Source organism: Trematomus bernacchii, unplaced genomic scaffold (genome assembly GCF_902827165.1).
Source record: "Trematomus bernacchii unplaced genomic scaffold, fTreBer1.1, whole genome shotgun sequence".
In the NCBI taxonomy this organism is placed as follows: domain Eukaryota; kingdom Metazoa; phylum Chordata; class Actinopteri; order Perciformes; family Nototheniidae; genus Trematomus; species Trematomus bernacchii.
The window spans coordinates 268,945-290,820 of NW_022987542.1; the positions used below are offsets into that span (position 1 = coordinate 268,945).

The 21,876-nt window shown below is 45.8% G+C and overlaps 1 protein-coding gene across 2 annotated transcripts in view; it reads left to right on the forward strand.

The window, feature by feature from the left end:
• The window catches only part of LOC117476191 (CREB-regulated transcription coactivator 2-like), a 32,632-nt gene extending 11,020 nt beyond the window's left edge, over positions 1-21,612 (forward strand). Inside the window, exons 6-17 of one of the 2 annotated variants that reach the window (XM_034122561.1) lie at positions 2,121-2,189; positions 2,781-2,878; positions 6,401-6,427; positions 6,557-6,636; positions 6,742-6,791; positions 7,032-7,303; positions 9,003-9,430; positions 13,220-13,528; positions 16,348-16,539; positions 17,160-17,231; positions 17,928-18,096; positions 20,318-21,612. In XM_034122561.1, the coding sequence (XP_033978452.1) occupies positions 2,121-2,189; positions 2,781-2,878; positions 6,401-6,427; positions 6,557-6,636; positions 6,742-6,791; positions 7,032-7,303; positions 9,003-9,430; positions 13,220-13,528; positions 16,348-16,539; positions 17,160-17,231; positions 17,928-18,096; positions 20,318-20,508 (1,957 nt within the window). In that variant the 3' untranslated portion in view covers positions 20,509-21,612. Of the gene's footprint in view, positions 1-2,120; positions 2,190-2,780; positions 2,879-6,400; positions 6,428-6,556; positions 6,637-6,741; positions 6,792-7,031; positions 7,304-9,002; positions 9,431-13,219; positions 13,529-16,344; positions 16,540-17,159; positions 17,232-17,927; positions 18,097-20,317 lie in introns of both variants that reach the window. The other variant, XM_034122560.1, reaches the window with a different exon arrangement.
• Positions 21,613-21,876: the final 264 nt, after the last annotated feature.

Below are 21,876 nucleotides of genomic sequence, written 5' to 3' on the forward strand. Positions count from 1 at the left end.
CCGATATTTACAATAAAAAAAGACTATTTAAGGAACCAGTCGCTCATAATAATCGGAGGTTAACTGAATATATTTCAGCTGTGCACAAAAGAAGATATTTAAGGTCGGCATCGTTGACGTTTTTCAGCCCTTAACAAGTCGCCGAGGAGATCATTCACAAATAAATCGGCAATAAAATAAAGGATACGCAGCTCTTGTGTCGAGTGCTCTGGCAGCAGATGAGAACCACCGAGGCTCTTTAACTGAAGCTCGAGGGGGGGGAGTCCCACTTTATAAGGTCTAAATCAGGGCTGTCATGGTTTCTGAGGCAGTTTTATTTGTATTTAAACCACACCAGGCGCCAGAGAAGTGACAACGAGACGATGGATGACATCAGCAGGGATAAATATGTGCTGAAAGGAAACAAAACACAGTGAGGGTTTGTCCTTAAGTTAAAGTTCCCCTATCATCCTCTTCTTCATCAATATATCACAGGTCTCAGATATATCCAGGGCCTGTCTCTGATTGGCTGAAACACCAAACAGATCATTGCAGCATTACCCATAATCCCCTCTGTTTCAGCCCTGTTTCCAAAGTGCTGATTCTCTGTCTGTTACTTTAGATGAAAATAAGGAGCCCCTCCCCACGCCCCTCTGAGAGAGATTTGGTTACAAAGAACTCAATGGTGCTCTAGGAGGAGATTCAGGTGATAAGGGGGGGGCAGAGGTCGCGTTAACCGAATATATTCCGTCTATGATGGATTTTTTTTTTTACAATGACGGAAAAATCTGAAAGCAGTCCGTCATTTTGATGATTAGAACAAACTCAGAACAGCGCCGAAGCTTCCCCGCAGCGACGCTCCGGTGTTAAGCCGTTATCAAATCAAATCAAATCAAATCAAATCAAGGTTTATTTATAAAGCACATTTAAAAGCGATTTTTGGTCGGGCCAAAGTGCTGTACATGTAATAACTACAATCACATAAAAACACATTTCTATAATCACAATAAAAGACAATAAATTACAACAGATATTTAAAAAAAAACACAGGGAAAAGTCAGGAGTCGTGCTCCGCTCTGACTAAAAGGCCAGGGAGAAGAAGTGTGTCTTAAGAGTAGATTTAAAAACCCCTAGGGTCTGGGCCGACCTCACATGGAGGGGCAGAGTGTTCCAGAGCCTAGGGCCAGCTGCTGCGAAGGCTCGGTGCCCTCGGGTTTTGAGCCTGGTCTTGGGCACTACCAGCAGCAGCTGGTCAGCAGACCTTAAAGCTCTGGCTGGGGTGTAGCGCTGGAGGAGTTCAGCTATATAGGCCGGAGCCAGCCCATTTAGTGCTTTAAAAACAAATAAAAGGAGTTTAAAATCTATTCTGAACCGAACTGGAAGCCAGTGCAGTGAGGCCAGAATTGGGGTGATGTGGTCACGCTTTTTGTGGCCAGTGAGTAGACGTGCAGCTGCGTTCTGGACTAGCTGTAAGCGTTTAATTGAGGCCTGGTCCATACCCACGTACAGAGCGTTGCAGTAGTCCAACCTCGAGGTAACAAAGGCGTTAATAACCCTTTCCGTTATGCCGTTAAGCCGTTTCCAGACCTAACTCTGCTGAACAAATCATTGAAATATCTGGGAGTCTATACTTTAAGCTGTGGTGCGCGCCCGCGAGGTGCAGTGGGCATGCATAACACGGCATAACACCGGTGTTGTGCCAAATGATGCACCCCTTGTCACGGGAACACGCATTTCTAAATGAAACGTTTACACCTTAAAACGATGCTTAAAACGAAAAGTTAACGTCCAGGTTTTTTCAACGGTAATTGTCAGACTGCGTTTAGCTGGAGCTCATAGAGTCTTGATTCTTGTAGTTAAACTTTTCACTCCGTATTTTTGATGGTTGGGGTGTTGCAATACACGTTGGTCAGGGGGACATTATTTGTTGACGCACAGGTGGCGCGAGGGGACGACATGAGCCGAGGGACCAGCGACCACTAAACTTTATAAACTTGCTCGCTGCCTCCATCTTCTTCCTCCTCCTCCTCCTCCTCCTTCTCCTCCTCCTCCGCTTGCTTCTTCCTGCTGCTTCTTCTTTCCTCCTCCTCTCCGATGTTTTCCCGGTGGTAACTTTTTGTTCTTGTCGATCATAAAAAAAGGAATTGGTCTGGAAACTTCCCCGGGGATAAAAGCCAGTTGTTTCGTCTCCCCGTCACTGCACTCAACAGGTGAATCCCCCTCTTCCTCCCCCTCCTCTTCTTCCTCCTCTCCCTCCTCTTCCTCCCTCCATCAGAGTGGAAGTGGAGGATGAAATAATGAAAACATGTTGGGGGAAATGAGAATCCCGTGGAGCTTCTGTTTGTTTTTCTCTGTTTGGACTCAGAGATCTTTTTTGAAGATTCACACAAAATAAACGCGTCTATTTTCTCCTTTTGACTTTGACCAATCTCAAGATCGACCTCTCTTTTTTCTGTTTTCTAAACACATCTGTGAGTATACCGCTGTTATCAATATCATGAAGGTAACATGTTTGTGTCTGATACTTAGGTAAGTATAATGAAAATACTCAAGTAAAGTACAAATACCTAAAGTCCGTGTGTTTGTCTTATTGTACGGCGTGTCCTTTATCGCACGTGTCGCTGTGACTGAGTGTTGTTTATAACGGGAGCTGTCAGGTGTTCCTCCTCTCGGGGAAGCCAGCATGGCATCGCTCCGATATCACAGCTTTACTGTCATCTATCACCATGGAGATTAAAACAGCGTTGGTGTTATAGAGAGATTGTCTGATTGAAGTGTTTACGTTTTATTTAATCTCTCAGGACTAACTCTGACTCGGCGCTCCACACCAGCGTGATGAACCCCCCCCAAGGAGACCCCTTCTCCACAGGGGGGCCCCTCCAGAGCAGCAGACGCTCAGGTGAGGCCACACACACACACACACACACACACACACACACAGGTCAGATGACTTCACGTCACCACCGCTAAGCTAAAGGTGGCTAATGTTGGGCTATAAAGGAACTACAGCACGGTCACATGACTTCACGTTACCACCGCTAAGCTAAAGGCGGCTAATGTTGGGCTATAAAGGAACTACAGCACGGTCACATGACTTCACGTCACCACCGCTAAGCTAAAGGTGGCTAATGTTGGGCTATAAAGGAACTACAGCACGGTCACATGACTTCACGTCACCACCGCTAAGCTAAAGGTGGCTAATGTTGGGCTATAAAGGAACTACAGCACGGTCACATGACTTCACGTCACCACCGCTAAGCTAAAGGCGGTTAATGTTGGGCTATAAAGGAACTACAGCACGGTCACATGATTTCACGTCACCACCGCTAAGTTAAAGGTGGCTAATGTTGGGCTATAAAGGAACTACAGCAAGGTCACATGACTTCACGTCACCACCGCTAAGCTAAAGGTGGCTAATGTTGGGCTATAAAGGAACTACAGCACGGTCACATGACTTCACATCACCACCGCTAAGCTAAAGGCGGCTAATGTTGGGCTATAAAGGAACTACAGCACGGTCACATGACTTCACGTCACCACCGCTAAGCTAAAGGTGGCTAATGTTGGACTATAAAGGAACTACAGCACGGTCACATGACTTCACGTGACCACCGCTAAGCTAAAGGTGGCTAATGTTGGGCTATAAAGGAACTACAGCACGGTCACATGACTTCACGTCACCACCGCTAAGCTAAAGGTGGCTAACGTTGGGCTATAAAGGAACTACAGCACGGTCACATGACTTCACATCACCACCGCTAAGCTAAAGGTGGCTAATGTTGGGCTATAAAGGAACTACAGCACGGTCACATGACTTCACGTCACCACCGCTAAGCTAAAGGCGGCTAATGTTGGGCTATAAAGGAACTACAGCACGGTCACATGACTTCACGTCACCACCGCTAAGCTAAAGGTGGCTAATGTTGGGCTATAAAGGAACTACAGCACGGTCACATGACTTCACGTCACCACCGCTAAGCTAAAGGTGGCTAATGTTGGGCTATAAAGGAACTACAGCACGGTCACATGACTTCACGTTACCACCGCTAAGCTAAAGGCGGCTAATGTTGGGCTATAAAGGAACTACAGCACGGTCACATGACCTCACATCACCACCGCTAAGCTAAAGGTGGCTAATGTTGGGCTATAAAGGAACTACAGCACGGTCACATGACTTCACGTCAACACCGCTAAGCTAAAGGTGGCTAATGTTGGGCTATAAAGGAACTACATCACGGTCACATGACTTCACGTCACCACCGCTAAGCTAAAGGTGGCTAATGTTGGGCTATAAAGGAACTACAGCACGGTCACATGACTTCACCTCATCACCGCTAAGCTAAAGGTGGCTAATGTTGGGCTATAAAGGAACTACAGCACGGTCACATGACTTCACGTCACCACCGCTAAGCTAAAGGTGGCTAATGTTGGGCTATAAAGGAACTACATCACGGTCACATGACTTCACGTCACCACCGCTAAGCTAAAGGTGGCTAATGTTGGGCTATAAAGGAACTACAGCACGGTCACATGACTTCACCTCATCACCGCTAAGCTAAAGGTGGCTAATGTTGGGCTATAAAGGAACTACAGCACGGTCACATGACTTCACATCACCACCGCTAAGCTAAAGGTGGCTAATGTTGGGCTATAAAGGAACTACAGCACGGTCACATGACTTCACGTGACCACCGCTAAGCTAAAGGTGGCTAATGTTGGGCTATAAAGGAACTACAGCACGGTCACATGACTTCACGTCACCACCGCTAAGCTAAAGGTGGCTAACGTTGGGCTATAAAGGAACTACAGCACGGTCACATGACTTCACATCACCACCGCTAAGCTAAAGGTGGCTAATGTTGGGCTATAAAGGAACTACAGCACGGTCACATGACTTCACGTCACCACCGCTAAGCTAAAGTTGGCTAACGTTGGGCTATAAAGGAACTACAGCACGGTCACATGACTTCACGTCACCACCGCTAAGCTAAAGGTGGCTAATGTTGGGCTATAAAGGAACTACAGCACGGTCACATGACTTCACGTCACCACCGCTAAGCTAAAGGCGGCTAATGTTGGGCTATAAAGGAACTACAGCACGGTCACATGACTTCACGTCACCACCGCTAAGCTAAAGGTGGCTAATGTTGGGCTATAAAGGAACTACAGCACGGTCACATGACTTCACGTCACCACCGCTAAGCTAAAGGTGGCTAATGTTGGGCTATAAAGGAACTACAGCACGGTCACATGACTTCACGTTACCACCGCTAAGCTAAAGGCGGCTAATGTTGGGCTATAAAGGAACTACAGCACGGTCACATGACCTCACATCACCACCGCTAAGCTAAAGGTGGCTAATGTTGGGCTATAAAGGAACTACAGCACGGTCACATGACTTCACGTCAACACCGCTAAGCTAAAGGTGGCTAATGTTGGGCTATAAAGGAACTACAGCACGGTCACATGACTTCACGTCACCACCGCTAAGCTAAAGGTGGCTAATGTTGGGCTATAAAGGAACTACAGCACGGTCACATGACTTCACCTCATCACCGCTAAGCTAAAGGTGGCTAATGTTGGGCTATAAAGGAACTACAGCACGGTCACATGACTTCACGTCAACACCGCTAAGCTAAAGGTGGCTAATGTTGGGCTATAAAGGAACTACATCACGGTCACATGACTTCACGTCACCACCGCTAAGCTAAAGGTGGCTAATGTTGGGCTATAAAGGAACTACAGCACGGTCACATGACTTCACCTCATCACCGCTAAGCTAAAGGTGGCTAATGTTGGGCTATAAAGGAACTACAGCACGGTCACATGACTTCACCTCATCACCGCTAAGCTAAAGGTGGCTAATGTTGGGCTATAAAGGAACTACAGCACGGTCACATGACTTCACGTCACCACCGCTAAGCTAAAGGCGGCTAATGTTGGGCGTGATGTCATTAAGTCGTCTCATTTAGACCCTTGTCAGCAACCGTCGTTAGTAAATCCACCAGTGAGGTATTTACTGACATACTTTACGCAGTAGAATATAAATCTCTTCAGCTCGTCTTAACCACAGACCTTATTTCAGGAACATGTGAACATAAAAACATTCAGAAACCATTGACCTCCAGACAGGGGACAGGAAGTGCTGAGTCATGTTTCAGGACTGGTTCCTGCAGCTTTCACACGTCTCCTCTTGAAACCACAGTGACAGAGAGTGAAAGTGCTGTGATGTTGTTCCTTTCTTCTGTATTTTGGATGTGGTGACCTGCTCTTTGTTAAACTGTTAACCTATATACGAAATATAAATAGGATAAAGTCGTGTAAACAGGTTTTCCTTACAGCAAGTTCTGAATATAAACTGAGGAGGATATTTCCAGCTCACTATTAACTGTTGTGTGTGTGTGTGTGTGTGATCCTGCAGGGCAGAGCGATGGAGAGGGCAGACGAAGTGAGTCACACACACACACACACACACACACACACACACACACACACACACACACACACACACACACACACACACACACACACACTGCTGTCATGTAACAGCACCGTTTCCTTTTCAAATGGATCTCAGTGTTTCCGTACCCGGTGCCCCCCATCGAAGAGAACATGCTGGATGAGGGGAAGCTACTCAAGCCCTGGGACACCAAGAAGGTAAGTACAGTTATTTTAAAAAGTGCTTGTTGACTTATTTATTAATGTGTAAATCCACTAAATAAAACTTAAAAAACGTTATTATAACTATGTATTATTCTCCAGTTGCCTCTGTTGTCGTCCCGGCCAAAATCCTGTGAAGTCCCTGGCATCAAGTAAGTCTAACATCACCACACACACACACACACACACACACACACACACACACACACACACACACACACACACACACATACACACATACACATACACACATACACATACACATACACACACACATAGACACATTGAAGTACACCATATACCTCCCAATTGTAGTGGAGTAGTGGTACAAGTACCTCAAAAAGTGCAGTACTTGAGTAAATGTACTTAGTTACTGAACCCTGTGTCCTCAGCATCTTCTCGTCTCCGGAGCAGCCGTCCCCCCCCCCGGTGCACGGCGTCCCGGCGTCTCTGAACACCGGCGGCTCGCTGCCCGATCTCTCCAGCCTCCACTTCCCGTCGCCGCTGCCCACGCCGCTGGACCAGGACGAGCCCTGTTACCCAGGATGCACCTCTCTGAGCGGGGGCAGCAGCACGGGGAACCTAGCCTCCACCCTCACGCAGCTGGGCATCAACGCCGCCAACGCTCAGGGCGGAAACGCCAACTTCCACCACCACACGCCAGGTACAACTCCACCTGTCTGTCTGGAATCACGTGAGGGTTCAAGATCTCACGGGATCTCTGGGGGCTGCTCACTGACTCTGATCTCAGCTTAAACTCTGACCAGGTCTTTAAATATCTACTGATATTCACCTAATGCTTCACCGGCTCTGTGGCGCTTCAGGTTGAAGTGTAATTCTTATTTCACACTGGCTTTTAAATGAACTGTTATTAAGTTATAACAGTTTTAAGTGGAAAAACAAACTATTTAGATTAACTATTTTGTATTACTTTGACTAAAGTACCAGACCTGAGTTACTGAAGTAAGAGGTACTCCTCCCAGCCTCTCAGTTAACCTGGTTCAGTGTGTGTGGATCAAAGTGTCGGCTAAGAGCAGGTTAGCACAGGAAGTGTGTGGGCGAGGGGATGAGATGAAGGGGGGAGGTACGGCGAGGCCAGGCGCTAAATTTAGCCTTCAGAGAGAGAAAAGAGAAAGGAGAGGAGGGTGCTTTTTTTATTTTAAGGGCGGAAGTGCAGTCGGAAAATGTCGCCTTGTTTTATGGTCTGTGGGCTGCAGCGAGGCAGGAAGCTGCTGCAGCCTCACGATGTTACAACACAGTCTCACTGACGGCTGCTTCTTGTAGTCACACGCAGGCTCTGATACATAATTGGCAGTAATGAGGATTTTTATCGACGGGTCAAGAGTCATAATAGAAGAGCTGGCACAGTCTTGTAAATTGGACTTAGTTTTATTGAAGCTCAGCCTTTAAAACCAGGAATAAACCCCTGACAGTAAGAGTCGAGCTTCACAATATGGATATGATATCAATAAATCATGAAATGCTTTACAACAGCTTTCAGCAGATCTGCAGACACAACTCTGTGCTTGTGTCTGCAGATTATCACATGAAGCCTCATTTGCATATTTAAACACATGTCGGAAAACTTAATATAAAAAGGGATGGTGTTAATGTCAGTAATGAGGTGGTGGTATGTGTGTTCTGTATGTAAACAGGTGTGTTCAGGTGTGTTCTGTGTGTGTGTGTGTAAACAGGTGTGTTCTGTATGTAAACAGGTGTGTTCTGTGTGTGTGTGTAAACAGGTGTGTTCTGTATGTAAACAGGTGTGTTCTGTGTGTGTGTGTAAACAGGTGTGTTCAGGTGTGTTCTGTGTGTGTGTGTAAACAGGTGTGTTCTGTGTGTGTGTGTAAACAGGTGTGTTCTGTATGTAAACAGGTGTGTTCTGTGTGTGTGTGTAAACAGGTGTGTTCTGTATGTAAACAGGTGTGTTCTGTATGTCAACAGGTGTGTTCTGTGTGTGTGTGTGTAAACAGGTGTGTTCTGTGTGTTCAGTGTGTGTGTGTAAACAGGTGTGTTCAGTGTGTATGTGTAAACATGTGTGTAAACATGTGTGTTCTGTGTGTGTGTGAACATGTGTGTTCTGTGTGTGTGTGAACATGTGTGTTCTGTGTGTGTGTGTAAACAGGTGTGTTCAGTGTGTAAACAGGTGTGTTCTGTGTGTGTGTGTGTGTAAACATGTGTGTTCTGTGTGTGTGTGTGTAAACAGGTGTGTTCTGTGTGTGTGTGTGTGTAAACAGGTGTGTTCTGTGTGTGTGTGTGTGTAAACAGGTGTGTTCTCTGTGTGTGTGTGTAAACATGTGTGTTCTCTGTGTGTGTGTGTAAACAGGTGTGTGTGTAAACAGGTGTGTTCTCGTCCCCCTCAGGTCTGATGGCGTCTCTGCAGACGACTCTTAGCAACCCCTCCCTGCAGTCGTCGCTAAGCAACCCCAACATCCAGTCGTCGCTCAGCAACCACTCCTTCTCCAACTCTCTGAGCTCCGCCTCCCTGCACTCGTCGCTCAGCAACCCCTCGCTGCAGTCTTCGTTAAGCTCCTCCCCTTCGCTGCAGTCCTCCCTCAGCAGCCAATCGCTGCACTCCTCCCTCAGTAGCTCCTCCCTGCAGTCGGTGTCCAGCGGTAACCCCGGATACGGCGGCGGAGGCTCCTCCTCTTTCTCGCCGTCGCTAAGCACATCGCCACGGAGACGGGCGCAGCTCTCCCCCCTCATCCTGCCCCTGGGGGGGGACTCCCGGAGGCATCACTCCAAGCAGTTCTCCCCCACCATCTCCCCCACGCTGTCCTCCATCACACAGGTAACAACTACAGATGTTATTATACTTTTCTTCAAATAGGTTCCTATCTGTGTTTTTTTACATGTGTTAGAACAAGTTCCTTGACAGTGAGTCTCACACAACATGGTACAGATACAATATCATACTGTTATATACAAAAAGTACAATACACAATAGTAATTATCAACAAAGCATAAAGAAATATGTAGTCCAAAGAGGCTTACAACAGATGGCCATTTCTCTGACTTCACTTCCATCTTGAGTTGTAGTTCTCTATCTGTGTTTTATTTAATGTCTGCACCACGACACCAAGTCAAACTCCCCGTATGTGTCCACCTACCTGCTGATAAACCTGATTCTGAACGACACAGGAAGCGGCACTGTGTGCATCTGCAGATATCAGTGTGATCTTTTTAACTTCTTTACCGAGCATTTAATCATAATTTGTACCTCTTAAACACGTTATCTATGATCTCTGGTGAACAGAGAGGAGCACCAGCAGGAAGCTACACTGTGGAGGACGTCTGCAGATATCAAGTGTTCACTCTTTACTGAGCATTTGATGTATTTATCATTATTTTAAACACTTGGAGACGTTATCTATGATCTCTTCATAGAAAACAGACTTCATGATGGCTGTAGAGACAGAGAGGAGCACCAGCAGGAAGCGGAGCAAAGTTCTGCTGTAGACGAAATGGCTCGGACAATTTGGGAGTGATATTAGGGCTTAGCCTACAGAGAGTATAAATATGACAACTTGGTTAAAACTGACATTTTTTTTTATCCTATTAATATCAGAAATGGATTCAGCGTCCTCAATAACCCCCAAACCCACCACACACACAATTTACCAAATTGGCCATGCCATTTTTTAACTATTGTCTACATTGGCTATAATGCTAATTAACACCACTTATGCTAATTGTGTAAATGTCCCAACACATGCAGGTCAGCATCCGGCAGTCTCTATGTGCTGGAGACCCTACTATACATTTCTAACATAACACTTTAGGGGTACTCAACATTTCTGTGTGCTGGCAACTAGACCAGCGGTTCTCAAACCGAGGGTACTGCAGGTGGTCCGGGAAAAAAATTAATTAAAATAAAATAAAATCCACTTTTTATTATCAAGGATTTATGCGGACCACCTCATATGCAAACTGTAAAAATAAGTACATATATAAACGTAGTGTTAAAACTCAGATATTTGTTAATTATGGACAACACTTAATTTCACTACTGGTTACCCATGGTTACGTGTGCGCGTGCAACACCACAAACATGGATCGGTGGCTAGCATCATGTTCTCTGAAGAGAAAAGAGGTTAATGAAGATGATGAGAGAGTCGGAGGCAGCTACAAGCCAGATTCCACAGAAAAGAACAAAGGAAGGGAAGATTAAGAGAAAGCACAATGGGAACTACTTGGAACTGGGATCGACCTACACGGCACTGAAGATGAGCCTTTGCCAGTATGCGTTCTGTGCTAACGAGCCTAAAACCAGCTAGTCTACGCCGTCAATCTTGGAATCTGGCACTACGTTTATATATGTACTTATTCTTACGGTTTGCATATGAGGTGGTCTGCGAAAACCCTTGATAATAAAAAGTGGTCCGCATAAACAAAGAGTTTGAGAACCCCTGAACTAGACGACTAACTTATTAGATGCAAAGGTTTTATCATCATATGCTCATGAGCTACAGAGTAGAAATGGCAATGGAACTCTCCTGACCTGAGCTCCTCCAACAACGCAATGCATATGATAAAATACACAAATAAAAATTTGTGCAAGAAGTCTATAAACATGTCAATATAATATAGGACAGAATATGAAATTAAATAATGTACATTAAGACACAATAAAATACGGTTTATTGCGGTGATAACTATTTATATAAATTAGTAGATTGCAAGATGCAAGCAGGAATGTTTATCGGGGGACTTTTTGAACTTTCAAGGTTCAAGGCTTTGATGGTCATTAATAGCTACAGTGAAGATATGACAATGAAAATCTGAGGTCACAGGCTCCTCCCACAGAGCAACACAATAACACAGATACAATAGTGCAAGTTAATACAATAAAATAGAATATAATAGAAATAGTGCAAGAATAGTCTATATACAAGTAATTGGAATATGATGTATTAGATAAATAAACACAGCTCAGGAGTGGAGTGCACCAGCTGGGCGTAAGCTGGTCGTAACTCTACGTCCGACGAGAAGGTTACGACCAAACTAAAGTTATGACTAGTGCACCACTTAGACTTAAAGGAGAGGTGTCATGGCCATTTGCACTGATCATAATTCCATTGTTGAGGTCTACTAGAATAGATTTATATTGTGCATTTCTCCAAACTCACATTGGTTTCTCAAACAGCATCTCTGTAAACTACGTATTCACTGAATTTCACTCTCTGCCTTTAACGGCTCGTTGGAGCTCCAATAGCTCCAGCCCCCACCCTCCCTGTGAGCACAGTGTGCTCTGATTGGTCGGGACGTTGTGAATCGCGCTGAGCTACGTGGAGGTGTTGTTTCCTTGTTAGCGATACACAGCCAAACACAGCCAAACTCATCCTGAGCACACACACAGCCGAAGTAAAAACAATAAGTGTGGCTTGATATTGAGTAAGAAAAAGGTTGATAAACGCTGTGAGAATGGGTCTGCAGAGAGAATGGGTCTGCAGAGAGAATGGGTCTGCAGAGAGAATGGGTCTGCAGAGAGAATGGGTCTGCAGAGAGATTGGGTCTGCAGAGAGAATGGGTCTGCAGAGAGATTGGGTCTGCAGAGAGAATGGGTCTGCAGAGAGAATTTCGCCGCGATCCCAACTGTCTGTTATCAGCCTGCAGCCAGGAAGGAGAAATCAGCTGAGCTGCCTGTGTGTGAGGAAGTCCGTGGATTGGTCAATTTGGACCAATCAGCGGGGGCTTAACGTAACGGCGCCACGGATTGGTCCATTTCGTTCCGGGTACGGCATGACATCATGCCGTACCCGGAACGAAATGGAAGAATCGAATGGACAATGACGTATCTCCAACGAGGCGTTTTGGGGAGGTATTTTCTGTGTTAGAGTTTTACTCGCTACAGGGTGTACTTTGAGGGTTTGTGACTCTGCACACCGTTTACATGCAGAAAGACCTTCATAACACACAAGGGGACGGGTAATAACCGGAAAAGCATGACACCTCTCCTTTAAGCCCTGTATGCGTTGAGCCCAGGTGTAACTCTTACGCCTAGTATGGAGCAGGCGTAAATCGGGAAGACAGACTAGTATCCATAGTAACGTAAAACAGGCAAGAAGTGAAATAACGATGGCAGTGCGTCTTGTTTACAGGTTTAACAACGAAAGGGCATTAAAACGAGAGAGTCGTCCATGATGGAACAAACCCACTGGACATCTACTCAGTGAGCTGATGGAGAGGTTTCGTTTCGGCAGACAAGCCCTTTCTGAATGAATCGAGGAGATCTCCACTCAACTCCAGCACGGATCAGACAGAAACGCTCTCCCCAACCTAGCTTGCTTTGAATGGAGAAGTTCGAGTGTTAAATTATGTAGACGTGTGTTGCCTGGCAACAATTACTGTTTGGCGTGTATTGACGTGAACGCGCATCTTAAGACTAGGCGCAGCTACGACCGTGACTAGTCAGGCCTGGTGCACTCGGTGTAAATTCTAATCACTAAGTCGGACATAGCTAAGCCCGACGTTAGAGTTAACACCTACTTTTTTAGGCCTAGCTGGTGCACTCCACTCAGGTGTTTAGCAGTCTTATTATGGTGAATAATAACATTTCCAACCCCCACCCCATCCACAGGGCGTCCCTCTGGACACCAGCAGACTTCCTCTGGACCAGCGGCTCCCTCCATACCCGCTCAGCCAGTCCCAGCAGCACCCTCAGGGCTCCCAGCAGCACCAGCAGCACCAGCAGGGCTCCCAGCAGCACCAGCAGCACCAGCAGGGCTCCCAGCAGCACCAGCAAGGCTCCCAGCAGCACCAGCAGCACCAGCAGGGCTCCCAGCAGCACCAGCAGGGCTCCCAGCAGCACCAGCAGCACCATCAGCTCCACCTTCAGAATCTCCGCAACTCTCACAACCAGCAGCTGCAGCACTTCAGCTCAGCGGAGGTGGGAGAAGTACTCAGATCTAAAGTAGATTGTTCTTACGGCTACACAGCATGGTACAAAGGTGGGAAGTAGTGGAGTACAAATACTTCGTTACTGTACTTAAGTACATTTTTCTGGTATCAGTACTTTACTCTACTACACAAATACCTGTACTTTCTACTTCTTACATGTTGAACTCAAATACCTGTACTTTCTACTTCTTACATGTTGAACACAAATACCTGTACTTTCTACTTCTTACATGTTGAACTCAAATACCTGTACTTTCTACTTCTTACATGTTGAACTCAAATACCTGTACTTTCTACTTCTTACATGTTGAACACAAATACCTGTACTTTCTACTTCTCACATTTCCAAACAGGCTGGTTCCTTTGAATGTGTGTTTGGTGGCGTGATCATTATTATTTAGAGTCATTGCGTGCCTATTGATTTGAACACGATCCGTGTATCCATCATTTCCTGGTCTTCTCTAAAGAAGAGGGACCAATGAAAACGTTGTCATGTTGCCGTTGTTCAGCATGGAAACATTCATTAGCTAACAATGACATTATTGTTCTATTAATATAAACGGAGGTCAGGTACTCTTTAAAACGAAAGTTACGTATGTAACTACCGTTCTATGAATCCTGGATGACCGCCAGAAGCAGTGCTTATCACTGGATATCTTCTGCATGCGCAGGTCGAGTATTTATGTCAAAGTCACGTGTGACCTCGCATGACCCCGGAAAGCATAAGTTCCGGTGTTGTCATTGAGTTCAGTCCTATATGATCTTCACGCGGGAACACGAGATTCTGAGTGACTAAGAACTCTGGCGGTCATCCAGGATTCATAGAACCGTAGTTACATACGTAACTTTCATTCTATTTCATCCTTACTGACCTCCAGAGGCGGTGCTTAGCACTGGATGACTTCATGAGGAAACCTGAGTACCCATCCTATAGGGATGGCCTAGGTGGACTCTGCAGGAGGGCCACACCCAGCGGGTGAGGGGCGGCAACATTCACTCTGTAGTATCTGGCGAATGTGCTCAGAGATGCCCATGTGGCCGCGGCACATATGTCCTCCAGGGGCACACCTCTCAAGGTCGCCCATGAAGTGAAGACACTCCTGGTAGAGTGGCACTTTACTCCGAGTGGTAAGGGACGGTCATTCGCCTTGTATGCACGGTCAATGACGTCCACGATCCAGTGGGACAAGCGCTACTTTGAGAGAGCACGGCCCCTTCTAGGACCACCGTAACACACAAAGAGCTGTTCAGACTGACGTACGCCTGCGGTAGTCTGGACATAAGCTCTAAGGGCCCGCACCGGGCATAGGAGTCTTGACCTCTCCTGATGGGGGGTCAAACCGTGCCAGCTGGATAGGCCGATTGAGATGAGAGCGTGCCAGCACCTTAGGGAGGAACGCTGTATTCGGCCATAAAGTGACACCTGAGCCATCTGAGTTCCACCTCACCGCTGTTCACGGACAAGGCCTGAAGCTCGCTTACGCACTTTGCTGAAGTGATGGCAAGAAGGAAAGCAGTCTTGGCTGAGAGCCACCTCAGTTCTGCCTGTGACAAGGGTTCAAAGGGAGGCGAGCATAGGGCGTCCAGCACCAAGGGCCGGTCCCATGTAGGGGCCCTTGGGACGTTTGGGGGGCGCAGCCTCAGAGCTCCCCTTATTAAGAAGAGGGATACCAGCCTGTGGCTCCCCGATGTGTTGTCAACCCTTGCGTGTTGAGATGAGATAGCAGCCACATGCACCCTGACGGGAGCGGGACACCGGCTGTCGTCCAGGAGGGACCGCAGGAACTCAAGGACAGTAGGCACCGAGCGATGCACTGGGTCCTCGTTTCGCCCTTGGCACCAGTCAGAAAATAGTTCCTACCTGTTTTCTGACTGTAGACGAGTAGACGGTGCCCTGGCATTGAGAAAAGTCCTCATGACAGGCTCTATGCAGTCGCTCAGCAGCGGGTCGGGCCCTCCAGACGGGCAGCGCATATACATTACAGTTAAGGCCCCTAGCAGCACGAGGCACACATTGCAGGCCTACTTTGAACTTTGCTTTTGAAAGAGTCTCAGTGTGAAGGTGCAGTTTCTGATCCTGTTACGTTCTCCTGTGAGCAACAAGGAACGACACTGGACCAAATCAAGTGAAAGAATAATAAAAACCAGGTGTTTTCTCTTGTAATAAGTAAAGAAATAGGTCAACAGAACAAGTGAACATCAGCTCGGTTCATGAAATAAGACGGAATATTTAGATAAATGAGATCTTGATAATTTAGGTTTCACCTTCATCACACATGGTGCCGCTTGTTTGTACTATTTTCAGGCAATTTGTAATCTATTCTAGAAAATCGATGTTTTTTTAAATGTATTTCAAGAAGCATATAAACAAACAATGGATGTCTTTTATGAACATTTATTGAAATGACTATTTTCTGATGTCAAGAGACGTAGACTACTTTCCACTGTGGGATTTGAATACATTTCTGAGTGATAACATTTTCGTCGTGTTTTTTCTTTTGTACTTATGGTCTCATGACTATTTGTACATCCCTGTGACATCGTGACACCCCTGCAGCCTACACGTGCTGATAGCTTAGCTTCTTATGAAAAGGACCATGTATATAACTTCAATGTGCAGCTCAGGGTTCATGTGTTTGAAGCATTTTTACAACAAAAAGAAAACAGGCAATCCCAACATGTGAAAACAGGGCTGAGACCTCAGAGGGTTCAGCTATCAGGTCTCAGATCGAGGGTAAACACGTGTTCTGAGGATATCAGAGATGTTCTTGAGTTTTCACAGTTCAGGCGATGTTGTGTTTCCAGCAGCAGCAGCAGCAGAGGGCGATGGGGCAGCAGATGAACTCGGGGAACGCTCAGCTGATAAAGAACGAGCGGCAGATGGATCCGTGTCTTCAGGTCGCTCAGCGTCACGTCAAACAGGAAGTGGAGCAGCAGAGAGCCGGCGGCCCCCCCCACCTCCAGCAGATCAGCCACAGCCTCGCCACCGACCTCTACAACGTGAGGAAGCTCAACCAAGGATACTCAGGGGGGGGGGGGGGACCAGTACTCTGGTCTTGTACTTAAGTAAAGATAGAAGTACTCAGATCTTGTACTTGAGTAAAAGTAGAAGTACTCCGATCTTGTACTTGAGTAAAAGTAGAAGTACTCAGATCTTGTACTTGAGTAAAAGTAGAAGTACTCCGATCTTGTACTTGAGTAAAAGTAGAAGTACTCAGATCTTGTACTTGAGTAAGTACTCCGATCTTGTACTTGAGTAAAAGTAGAAGTACTCAGATCATGTATTTGAGTAAAAGTAGAAGTACTCAGATCTTGTTCTTGAGTAAAAGGAGAAGTACTCAGATCCTGTACTTGAGTAAAAGTAGAAGTACCAGAGTGTAGGAATACTCTGTTACAGTAAAAGTCCTGCATTCAAAATGTTCCTCAAGTAAAAGTAGAAAAGTATTCTCATCAAAATATAGTGAAAGTACCAAAAGTAAATAAAATAAAAATATATAGTAAATAGGATTTTATGAAAGTTTTTTTATATTTCTGTCATTGCTTGTTGTGCTCCTGTCAACACGACACAGATCCTGTCATTACATAATACGCCATTTAATTTATTTTGTCCTCTTTCCCAGGATGCCTTGTTCAACTCTCTGCTGGACGACCCCTATCTGAGTCTGCAGCTCACGGGCAAATCCAACCAGCAGGTAACACACACACACACACACACGCACACAGACGCACAGACACACACACACACACACACACACACACAGACACACACACACACACACACACACCACACACACACACACGCACACACACGCACAGACACACACACAACACACACACACACACACACACACAACACACACCACACACACGCACACACACGCACAGACACACACACACACACACACACACACACACACACACACACACACACACACACACACACACACAGACGCACACACGCACACGCACACGCACACACGCACAGACACACACACACACACACACGCACACACACGCACAGACACACACACACACACACACACACACACACACACACGCACACACACGCACAGACACACGCACAGACACACACACAGACACACAGTCAAACATACATTTAAAAAACAGCTCATGTTATGCAATACTCAATGTGAGGTGAAAACTAAAAGGATCATCCTATCATCGCCATCATTAAACCAATCCTGTATAATACAGCCTAACATCTCTAGCGGACATCAGATCTGGGATTTATCTCTGTATTTAATGTGAGGATGGAGCTTCAGTCTGACTTTATTAAACCCTCTGATCTGACGGCAGTAATCCGTACTCTCTGTCATGTTCTCCTCTCCGGTGTATTTCTCCTGCCTTGAATCTTTTCTGTGCTTCAGTTTTCCGCAGAGAGCCAGGGCGACTGTCTCTCTCTGAACCACGCTCTGAGCTCCGATAAGAACCAGTTCCCCTGCAACAGCCAGGGGCCTCTGGACCTGCAGGACCCCCAGAACCAGAACTACTGCGGGGGGGACGGCCGCCACAACGTGCCCAACATCATCCTCACCGGTGGGTTTATCCACAGGTTTACCGCCAGCAGCTGATGGGCAGCGTTTCAGCGCTCCGTGTTATTCCTGACAAAACCTGGTTAATATACAGATATACAGAAGAGAGGCAGTGTGCATTATGCTGGTCTGTCACAGTGTTTCTCAAAGTGGTCCGTGAGCGCCCCCTAGTGGTCCGTGAATATATTGGTAAAATTTCACATTTGAAATAAATTTATTTATTTAAGTTTTCCGCACTCTCGTGGGAATATCTCCGCGATGGAACGAGCTTACGTTTCACTTTTGATTGCATGATATAGCCCAGCGCAACACCTTCGTCACACATGTTGACACTTGTTTGTACCATTTTCCGGCGATTTTTAATCTGTTCTAGAAAAACGATGTGTTTTATTTTAGATTTCAAGAAGCGTATAAAACAAACAATGGATGTATTTGATGAACATGTATCCACGCTGGAAGTAGATTCAGATGCCAGGAGTGAGATAGAGGTTATTATCTAATATATGCATCCAATGAAGCATTGCATGAAGTCTGTTGATGATCAGAGGCTGTTGTTGGGGCAGACCATGCAGGCCAGCCCGATGGTCACCAAGGTTCATGTTTTAATAGCATTTTTACAAAAAAAGCCCACGCGAGGCTAACATGTGAAAAAAGGGCTTAGACCTCAGAGAGTTAGACTTCGGCCTGCGACCATCGGTTTACTGTATTTTGTTTTGAAAATCCACAGCGGAGGTTTGTGGCGTACTACAGGCGGTGTGTTTTGCATATCTCTCAGTAGCCAACGATCTGTGAGTCTGTTGGACATAAACTACGTAATAAATGTAGTCTACATTTCATAAGAGGTGTAAAACCTGAGAGCATTTTAAATGGCATTTGAACGAAAGGCTTATATAATCTGTAGTTGTATTGTTGATTTATTGTGTGAACGAGGCGATGTAGAGAAGGTGTCATTATTAGGCTGTACTGTTGGAGTGGAGCAGGCCTATTGTTTCTGGGTATTTGGGGAGTCAGGTGGTCCGCAAGTGTTTTTTTATTGGATAAGTGTCCTTGGTATGAAAAAGTTTGAGAAACACTGGTCTATCAAACTCACAACATGTAAAAACAATATAAACTTTACATTTCAGTTTGCTGATTAAATTATGGTTTTAGCTTCATTTTAAATCTTCCACCTGAAAACTACAAATGAGTGAATGAGAGATCTGGATAAACAAAGAGCAACTCCAGATCCCCATTAGCACGAGCATCGGCTATTCTTCCTGGGGTCCTCACACACACTCTCAAACATACATCAAACTAAAACAAAACAGCTCATCATTTTCATGCAATTTACAATGCTACTTGAGGTTTCAAAGCCAAGAAGGTTTTAAATCTCTGAGTGTCTCGATCAGTGTTTCTCAATCTTGTTCATACCAAGGACACTTAACCAATAAAAAAGCACTCGCGGACCACCTAACTCCACAAATATCCCAAAACACATCGTTTCTCTAGAACAGATTACAAATCGCCTGAAAATGGTACAAACAGGTGGCAACATGTGTGAGGAAGGGGTTGCGCTGGGCTATATCATGCATGAAACTTAAGCTCGCTCCTTTGCGGAGATATTCCCGGGAGAGTGCGGAAAACTTAAATTAATTTATTTATTTCAAATGTGAAATTTTACCAATATACTCACGGACCACTAGGGGGCGCTCACGGACCACACTTTGAGAAGCACTGGTCTAGAACCATTTTTCACAAACGCTGAGCTCACAGTGTCAGTTATTAAATCAGTCTTCCTGATTTCTTGTTCTACTGTTAGAAAACTCTCACTGGTCTCCGGCTTGAGCTTCAATCTCAGGATCCATGTATCTGTGATCCTCTCCAGAATGGAAGTAGTCATCACATACAGAGCATCAGCTAGTTCCTGAACAGTGTCCTTCACATGCTGATATCCAAGAGAGGGAGTTACACAGTCACAAGATGGAGGAATAGAAAGCAGTATTCAATGTTTACTTCAGATTAGCTCCACGTCAGAAATGAGCATGCTTGTCATATGTCTATCTCCATAGAGGCTGAATCATCATGTTAATCACATAGCTATCATATGCCTCAAACAGTCCTGATGCTCTTCTAGGTAATCATACATCCTGTCATGTTCACAGCTACAGTTGGGATACCTTTGTTAGCATGCTACTCTCATGTTGGAAGAGGACGCTCAGTGTTTCCCTCCCTCCCTCCTTCTGCAGGAGACTCCCCCCCTGGCCTCTCTAAAGAGATCACCAGCGCTCTGTCTCACGTCCCGGGCTTCGAGATGGACCCCTTCTCTCTGGACGACCCGCTCCGGATGGACCCTCTGGCTCTGGACATGCTGGACGGGGATCTGATGCTGGCCGACCCCGCCGTGGAGGACTCCTTCAGATCCGACCGCTTCAAGTGAGGAGGAGGAAACCCACGAGAGACGCTCAGCAGAGCCAGGTTTGGGAGTCAAACCTCCGAGGACTTTTCTCTCCTGGACCATCAAAGGCACTTAACTCAAAAAAAGCTCTCGCAACGCTTGAAGTCAAGAAAAACCCGTTGCTGTGTCTCGATTCGCGTACTTCTGTTCGTCTTACACCAGCTGATTAGTGCGTCCCAATGCGAAGTATAGCAAAATGCACTGAGAGTACCGGATGGAGCTGGTCACATGTCACGCTCAACGACAACCGCCATCTTGGCTACGTAGCTGAAGCCGCGAATGATCCGGTGAACAAAGCACTGTACAAACAAATATATACGATATGACTTCACTATTCAAAAACATACGACAATACTGTGGTCAAAAAAAGAAGCAATCCCTAAGGAATAAGTCCTCGCACACAGGCGTGAGTCAGCATTTTAGCACTTCCTGTCCCCTTATCTGGAAGTCAATGGTTTTATTGAATTAGTTTTTGGTAAGATGCCTGAAATAAGGGCGTAACGTACCACGATACTCGTGTCCAAAAGAAGCCCCGTTCATTATCTGGGTTCAGCAGCCTGTAAGGATCTGGTAGCTCAAACAATCGTTGCTAACTAGCTAGCTTGCTAATAACAGCGTTCTGAAGGAAGTATCCGGATTGAGACACAGCGCTTCTCTTATTGTTACGGCATTAGCTTGTACGATCTGCATGTCAATGGAAAATGCACTCGCTTAAAATGCAAAAAGAAAACATGTCAGCTTTATGTAAAAGAAAAAGAAAAGTCTGTAAAACCAGCAGTGCTTGTTAGATCGAGAAAATAAAATATGCATCGTGATGATCGGTCCGACTGTTGCAGGGACGCGTGCGCCGGATATTTCAGGTTCAGCTTCCTCCGCTTTATCCGCCACTTTGACAGGAACTCAGCCATGACTCAGAGGTCTGTATATTTTTTTTAAATGAAAGCTTTCCCTGCTCCGACAGTCCTCAGAATAAAAGAGGGTCCGGTCGGTCGGTGGAGAGCAGGTTAAAGGTGTGTTCAGTGTGAAGCCCCCGATATGCTGCTGCTTCTCAAGTGACTTAATCATGATGTCGCCCCCCCCCCCCCCACATTAAACTCCTCTAATCATCCTGTGATGGCAGAAGACGCCCGAGCTTTAACCTGAGAGCTCACGAGTAACACGTCGTATTGGACAAAATGGACAAATGTATATATTTTCTGAATGTAATTCAAACCCAGGTGATGACTGTCACCTCGTGCTCTTCAGACGGTAGAGACGGACGTACATCTATTCTATGTTTCAACGTTTCTTACCGCAGTTTTTTTGGGTGATTTTGGTGTAAAAATCACGTTTACAATCAAACAACATTTG